The sequence below is a fragment of the Miscanthus floridulus genome, chromosome 8, assembly GCF_019320115.1.
Source record: "Miscanthus floridulus cultivar M001 chromosome 8, ASM1932011v1, whole genome shotgun sequence".
Lineage (NCBI taxonomy): Eukaryota > Viridiplantae > Streptophyta > Magnoliopsida > Poales > Poaceae > Miscanthus > Miscanthus floridulus.
The window spans coordinates 128221318-128229641 of NC_089587.1; the positions used below are offsets into that span (position 1 = coordinate 128221318).

General features: G+C 51.5%; 2 protein-coding genes across 2 annotated transcripts; one reads left to right on the plus strand and one right to left on the minus strand.

Moving 5' to 3' along the window:
* Positions 1-1506: 1506 nt before the first annotated feature.
* On the plus strand, positions 1507-2512 carry LOC136473530 (BTB/POZ and MATH domain-containing protein 3-like). The gene has a single exon (XM_066471169.1). It carries the CDS (start codon positions 1588-1590, stop codon positions 2263-2265), a length of 678 nt encoding a protein of 225 aa, XP_066327266.1. The 5' UTR covers positions 1507-1587; the 3' UTR covers positions 2266-2512.
* Positions 2513-6415: 3903 nt separating this feature from the next.
* Positions 6416-7354, minus strand: LOC136475197 (uncharacterized). Its single transcript, XM_066472748.1, has one exon. It carries the CDS (start codon positions 7352-7354, stop codon positions 6416-6418), a length of 939 nt encoding a protein of 312 aa, XP_066328845.1.
* Between the last annotated feature and the right edge of the window lie 970 nt (positions 7355-8324).

Here is an 8324-nt window from a genome sequence, read left to right on the forward strand (position 1 = left end):
GAAGCGGAAACAAACAGGGCCTAAGACAGGTAAGCAAACACATCCTATATGTCTAGTCATCCACTCACACGTATTCCTTCCACCACACATATTTCTTCCACCACAGCTCGCTTCCGTCGCTTGTCAAACATTGCAACAACTTTAGTATAATGTGTCTCTAAGAGATTGTTTGAAAATTTAAAAAATTTGAATATCAGAACTTAAAATAAATATTTGAGACCATTTCAAATAAAAAAATATAACCTGCAAAATTGTAGATCGGAATGACCACTACAACATTTTTTATTAATTATATGAACTTTCAAGGTCATTAGAAAATTCTGAATTTCTAATTTTAAAATCTAAAAACTTATAAAACATATATTTGGGACTCTTAATAACAAAAGCCTGTCAACTACAATGTTATAGATTGTATATATTGAGAACTAGAACTTTGGTATAGACTATTGTTAACATCCGAGGTTATTTGAAATTTTAAATTTAATTTCAAATTTCAAAATCCAATTCTAGCAGATGATGTGAACATTACATATATCTTCGAGACCCAATGATATAGAGTCTGATTTTAATATGTATTTGGAACAGATGACGCGACTATCATATAAATCTTTGAGCCATAAGTTGTTCACTTAACCGCATAATAAGGTGTACGTTTGGTTGCAACGCACGGACATTTTTGCTAGTGATACTTATTTGTTAAAATGTTAGTGTTTTTATATATTTTGTTAAATTTGATAATTGTTTATTTTTAAAAAGTGAGTTGTGCTTTTTTTTAAGCAGAGACGGTCGGCCTATTCGTTTGTTGGTTTTAGTCAGGGCTTATTAACCATGATACAATGTTTTTCTCTCACAACAAACCAGCACCAGCCAGGCCTATCAACCCAGAAACCAACCAGCGAACAGGCTGGGTATTGAATAAGACTTACTAAAAGCATTCTAGCAAGATTATATAGTTGCTTAATGGCAAAAGGAAACTCCTAAGATTGTCTCCAACAAGGAACTCATATGGGCACCAAAACCTAAAATGGGTAGCAAGAGATCTAAAATCAGCCTCCAACAGAGTACCTATACGGGAGACCTATTTTGGATTGACTGAAAGGAACAACCCAAATATGGGCATCCTCACTCCTGGAAATAAATTTGCAGAAATGATTCTTTTTTGGGTCTTGTTGTCGAAGAAGATGCCGAATAGGTATTGAACCTTTTGCGTATAGCGCTACCCAAAGGACAAATATGTTTTATATTTTGGGTGTTGTCCTTAAAGATAGCCTAATGACTAGGTGAATGCATGATCGACAAGATGCATTTTACTATCGTGATGATCCCAAAGCCCGGTCACCATGCATATCTGAGAAGTTGATAGTCCCGATCCGATCCAAACGAGCGTAACAACGCGTCCGTTTCGCGCGATGGCATGCATGCATGCAGCAACCGTCACACCCTTACTCTCAGATTAAACGTGTATCTCTCTCTATATAAACCGTATCTAAATTCCCATCTGATCGACCCAATCATCGATCCCATCCACCGCAGTCGCACCTCTCTTCCGATCGATCGTTAGTTCGTCCGGCGAGTAGGCAGCTAGCTATGTCGACGACGACAGCAGCGGAGGTGACCGTGTCCACCGCCGTGGCCACTGCCGCCGCCACCAAGTGCCATATGTTCAAGATCGAGGGCTACAAGCGGATCAAGGCCATGTACGGCACCGGCAAGTGCATCGACTCTTGCAGGTTCGAGGCGGCGGACCGCACCTGGAGGATCCGCTTCTACCCCGACGGGGACAACAGGGAGAACGCGGGCCACGCCTCCCTCTTCCTCAAGCTCGACGACGACGACGACACCGGTGGCAACGGCAAGCGCGACGACAAGGTCCTGGTCGAGTTCAACTTCTCCCTGGTGTGTCACCGCGGCGGGTGGCCGGCCGCCGCCGGGGACCAGCCGCAGAGCGGGGCCCTCACCGCCACCTTCAGCAACAGCAACAGCAACAAGGCCCTGGGCTACTCCCAGTTCATGAAGCGCAGGGACCTGGAGCTGTCGAGGTTCCTCAGGGACGACTGCCTCGCCATCCGCTGCGACATGGCCGTCCTCGACAGCCCCGTCGACGTCAAGGAGCAGGCCGCGCAGGCGCACGACCTGCAGAGGTTGGGCGTGGCCTGCGACTGCAAGGACGACGCGTGCAAGAGCTATCACCTCAGGAACGCATCCTTCTCCTTCAAGTTCAGGGAGGCGCTCCTCAAGCTGTTCTTGGGCTGTTTCCACGTCTGAAGATATGATCATAAGTTCCTCGTCTGAATCCGATCGTATTTTTATTATTGTGTTTCGACAACCACCATTTCGAGTATCTCAATAGACATGTGTTCCCCAGCTTTATTCAGATCCATTTCGATTCGAGTATTCCAATAGACAAGTGTTCCCCAGTTTTATTCAGATCGATCAGTGTGCTAGTTTATTTATGTATGCATTAGAATTTCCCCATGATTATTACTAGTGAATAAACAGAAGTGTTGAATGATGTGTCGCTGTGAATTGATAATCCCACCAAAAATATAATGTGAAAATTCGCAGTATATATACCATGGTCACTAATAATATACTAAGAAAATTCGCGGTATATATACCATGATCATTGATTGAATTTTTGTATATAGAGTTCTAAGATCAGACTCCCCAGTCCACCCATGACATAGTCTAATTCAAGATCATGCACAACAGCCTCCCAGTCTTTGAGCATGGTCAGCATGCATGGCGTGCAGCAGTTACCGCAAGTGCGCCCATTTGTAGTTCTAAAATCTTCACAGAAATTCTTAGTTTCCAAACTGCCCCATGGTGTGGTTGCACAAAAATGTTTAGGATGGATTTATGTTTCTCACAAAACCACACTTTATATAACAGTAAGAGCATCTCCAAGAGTACCCCTATTTTTCTTTCCAATCATTGGTTTTTGGCGAGACGAGAAAAAATCCATCTCCAATAACTCCTAATCCTTCCCCCTAAAATTTAGGCACTTGGGAAATCCTCTCCCGTCGCGCGTAACTTTGTGCGGAGTCGCAGTCGCGCGGATACACGCGTATTCGTTGGCCAATTATAGGTGAAAGGGCGGAAAAAGAATAAAGAGTATGAAATGGTCCAAATGCAAATGTACAAGAGAGAAAGAATATATAAAATTAGTTAAAATAATTTAAAAATAGTATATGATTCCTCATTTAAAATTGTCTTTTATATTTTAGGAGTGAATTATTGGAAACTATTTGGAGATGACCATTTTTTCTCCGAATACATTTTTAGGAGTTGGAAAACATGAACTTTTTGGGAGAAAAATTTAGGATACCTCTTGGAGATACTCTAAGACTGTCTCCAACAACCGCGACCCAAAATACAAAGCCCATTCGTCCTTTGGGTAGCGCTACAGGTAAAGGGATTAATACCTATTTTTGGTCTTCTCCAACAATAAGACCCAAAAGACAACCCTTTCTGTAAATGGGTCTCCAGGAGAGAGGATACTCAGATTTAGGTTATGTCTCTCCCGATACAAAAAAATGGGTCTTTCATATAGATACTTTGTTGAAGGCTATAGGTATTGTGTTGGAGACTCATTTTGGATTTGGGTTCCGCAATGAATCTCCCGTTAGAGATAGCCTATCAAGCTAAGGTTAACCGGGACTCCAACTCCAACTTGGTTGTTCCTCATGGGGGAGGCTCCCGCCAGCGACTCCTGGCTTCTCCAGTCTTAAGGAACAGATAAAGCATATGGAACTAGTGATGTGTGTAAATCACACTAGTACACAAAAGTTTATTGGAGGCGGGCAAAATAGATTAATAGAGGCGGGCATTGACACTGCCTCCAAACAAAGGTCACCGTTAATAGAGGAACTACGGAGGCGATTGCTTTGCCCGCCTCGGTTAATCAATAAAAAAACAAAAAATATCCACGAGCCCACCGGCGAGCCCGTTCCCGAGCCTGTCGACGAGCCCGTTCCCAGCCTAGTAGCTGGATCTGGCCCCGCCGACCTCCGCCGTGGATCCAGACTATAGATGGCCAACGGGCCTGCCCGGCCCGACACGGCATGGGCCCGTGCCAGCATGGCCCGATAGCCAACGGGCCAGCACGACACGCCGTGCCTCCCGGGCCATGCCTCATCGGCCCACGGGCCTTGATTCCGGCCCAGGCACGACCCTATGGCCCGATTTTCGTGCTGGGCCGGCCCGCGAGGCACGACAATTTTCACGGGCCGTGCTAGCCCGAGGCCCACGAGAGAGGGAAGGGGAGAGCAGGAGGCAGGGCGCGACGGGAGGCGGCCGTCGCCCCCCGGCGCACTCGCCCTAGAGGTGGGGCCGCGCGGGGACGCCGCGCGCGGGAAGAAGACGGCTGCGCGCGCTTGAACCCTAGATCCGCCACCGGTGAGCGCGCCCGCCCTCGATCCGCCGCCGGGGACGCCACCACCCTGGATCCGCCGCCGGGGAGCGCCATACGCCTCCTTGTGCGTGGATCTCGTCGTCATCCTCCTCCTCGCGTCGGTTCTTGTGAAGCCGTCGGATCCGGATCTCGTCGGGGCTGCGAGTTCGGTGGATGCGTCGCCTGCTCCTGGCCGCACCGCCGTTGTGGTTGGAGGGAGACGGGGCTGCGCTCACCGCCCTGGTCGAGCCGCGCCGCCGTGGTTGGAGGGAGAGGGAGGAGGGGCGCCGCCATGGTGGGAGCGAGGAGGGTCACCGGCGTGGTTGGAGGGAGAGGGAGGGCCACCGAGGAAGGGAGAGAGGAGGTGGGGAGGCGAGGAGGAGGTGGCCGCGTGGGGAGGCGAGGAGCCGAGGAGGAGGCGGCCGTGTGGGGAGGCGACTGGCGAGGATAGGGTTCGGGGCGTGGCCACATCCGCATGGGGACTGGGGAGGGGCTGCGCTGCGCGGGCTGACTGGTGGCCTAGTGCTCTTAGCAGGCCGACTGGTCGGGCCGCTAGCGGGCCAGCTCGACTGTAGCAGGCCGTGCCGTGCCGGCCCACGTGCCTGGGGTAAGGCCCAAGCACGGCCTGCTCCTCCGGGTCAGGCCAGCCCAGGCCCGCTAGCCTCCGTGCCGGGCCGTGCTTGGGCTAGGCCAAAAAAACGGGCCTTGGGCCGGGCCGACGGGCTCGTGCTGCATGGCCAACTATAATCCAAACCGCCGCCATCGTCGGATCTAGGCACATCCGACCTCCTCCTCGCCAGATCTAGGCACGGACAACCTCCTCCATGCCGGATCACGAGCATGCACCTCCACGCTGCCACTGGATCCTCAGCCCTAGGAGAAAGAGAGTGAGGGAGAGAGGAGCGAGGAGAGATAGAGAGCGAGGGAGAGAAGAACGGATCCATCAGTTACCTGTGTAGAAGAGTGGATCGAGGCCGGATCTACGCCGCCGTTTTGAAGGATCCACGCCCGCCGGATCTAGAGGAGCCGTTGCGGGGTGTGCGAGCTGGTGGCCGCCTCGGGCCACCACGCTGTCGCCGCCGTTGCTGGGCGCACGCGAGCGGGTGGCCGCGCCCTAGCCGTATCTGTCGGTTGTGTGACGAGGGAGGGATGAGAGGCGTGTCGCCGCCAACCCGCCCCCCATGCGCCACGAGAGAGGGACAGGGAGGCTGGAGTGGGAGGGCGGAGTGGAGAGGGAGAGGGAGGCACGGCTCAGTCTGGCGAGGCCGCAGCGCCGGCTCGTTGGGAGGGAGGCGGTGAGACAGAAAGAGGGAGGAGTGAAGAAACCCTAAAGTCTATCTATTTATACTTAAAGATGGAAATCGGGCCTCGCTGGGCTATTGGGCCTCGGCCTTTTTAGAGGCGGGCCTTATAGCGTGCCCGCCTCCAAAAATAGATTTACAGAGACGGGTATCTTAAGACGACCGCCTAAAAAATAGACTATTTTTGGAGGCGGTTGCCTTAAGATGACCACCTCCGTAAATCTATTTTTGAAGGTAGGCACCCTCGGTAAATAAAAAGTGCCCGCCTCCGTTAATCGTAGGTATTAACCGAGGCGGTTGAATTTTGTGACCGCCTCCGTTAATAAAATTATACCATCTTGTAAAATCATTTGTGTAGTAGTGTCATGTGTGAGATGAATATGATTCAGATATTTTCCAATGTTAGAGAAATGCCTGGAAGTAAGAAACCCAACACTTTCATCAGCAGCTCAATAATGCCGACGCCATGGCGTTTTCAATGTCGCAAATATTTGCCATTCCATTTAATCTCACACAAAATAAGCAGCATTAAAGAAAAAAAAACTATTCTCTAGTTCACACCTGGGCACCAAGCAGGTAGGCAGCCATGCAGAAAATGCTACTACTTTCAATTTGAGTACTTATTATTGCAGACTACAAAAATGTACAGTAGATCTATACTAATATATACTTACATGTAGGGGTAATTTACAAAGCACGGTAATTTACAAAAATGTACAGTTCATCTTCCGAGGTCATCAGGCGCCTCCTGGCCGGCGGTTGCTGCCGGCAGCTGCTGGACAAGGACAAGCGCATCGTGAACCGGCAGCATCACGAGGATGACAAGCGTTGCCTCGGCGGCCACCGCCACGGCGACGAACCCAACGAGGCCGACGGTGGGCGACGTGTACTGGTGCATGTCCCACACCGAGGTCAGGGCGAGCGCCAGCACCTGCAGCGGCAGCGGCACGAGGATGAGCACGGAGAGCGCGTACGCCCTCGCGCGCAGCCGCCTGTTGATGGCGACGGCGGCCACGTCCCAGCACGCGGTGGCGAGCAGCGGCAGGTACACCGCCACGAGGGCGAGGAGCAGCGTGGCGGCGTACGCCGGGTACGCGCAGTGCCCGGCGCCGTCCGCGGCGTGCGCGAGCTGGCCTGGGTAGGCCGCGACGGTGGCCGGCGTGGCGAGGACGACCACGTGTGCGGTAAGGAACGGCAGGCAGGCGAGCGGCACGGCGAGCGCGGCCGCCGGCAGCAGCGCGCCGCCGACGGACGCGCGCAGCAGCAGGAGCAGGCTGGCGAGCAGCCCTGGCTCCGCGATGCCGTGGGCCACGAGCGGGTACGCGAGGCACGGCATGACGCGGCGGCGCGGCGGCAGCATGGCTGCGCCGCGGAAGAACGGGAGGCGGAGCAACTCGGCGGCGGCCAGGAGCCCCACGAAAAAGGCGAGCAGCAGGCGTGGCCCGCACAGAGATGGCCCGAGGTCGAGGATGCGGTGCAGCCGGCCCTGCCCCGCGTGCGCGTGCGCGTCGAAGGAGACGAGCACGAACGACGCTGCGACGGCGAGCGCCGCGATGGCAACGGCGAGGCCGGCCACCGCGAAGTCGGCCACGCCGGCGACGGGCGGCGCCGTGAGCTTCCCGGCATCGAGCGCCTCCGCAACCGCAACGCTAGCCTGCATTGCTTCTTGGCAACAACCCTAGGTCGGTTCCTGGCACCGGCGACGACGGCGCGCTCGATCTTGGAGCAACCACGACAACCACACGGTTTCATATCAAACCGAATTGGAACTTTGGCATCGATCAGCATGCATGCAGGAGCGACAAGACCACGAAATTCGAATCTAATAAAGAGGAAGCAGCAGCTCCCATTTTTTTTCTTTCATTTCATCCGGCATCTTGATGCCGGCCGGCGTAATCTCTTCATAAGTAGAAGCAAGAAGCAGATGCTTTAATTGCGTAAACGTCAAAGCTAGGAGATCATGTGATGAATTAGAAAATTAGTAACTCTCTCCACATAGGAGGCAGGATTATTGCATGGGACACTAGCTGGGATCTTTTCTTAATTAAGCGTTGCCAGTCAATGATGACACTGTTGGATTGCGGTTTGGTGGCCGCCGTCTTAAAATAACTAGCTTGCTGTCAGAGGCATCCAAAAATGTAACTGCACGTTTTGGAAAGTTTGTAGGCCGGAGGGGCCAGTCCAATTCCAATTCGGCGTCCAAAAATGTAGCTGCACGTTTGGAAAGTTTGTAGTCCGGATCGGCCAGTTCAATTCCAATTCGGCGTTCCTCTCTACGTACAAGCACGACCAAATAATATTTATTGTTATCTATATCTATATACCTAATATTAATATATATATATATATATATACACCTAATATTCTCCATCCATTTTTTGATCCGTCCCTCCACTAACTCCTGAATGTAAAAATTGTATCTGTTTCTTTGTGTGCAGCCCTTCAGGTTGATAGCAACCCTCCAGATTTATATATGACATATGTAGAGTTTTCTTGAGGTAACATGAATAGCTATGATTCCTGATCTAAAAAGATCTCGTCAATCTTATTTTTTTGAACGAATGATCTCTTCGATCTTGAACCTTAATAGGAATCCAAATCGAAATAGAAAATGATGTATCTATATCTTT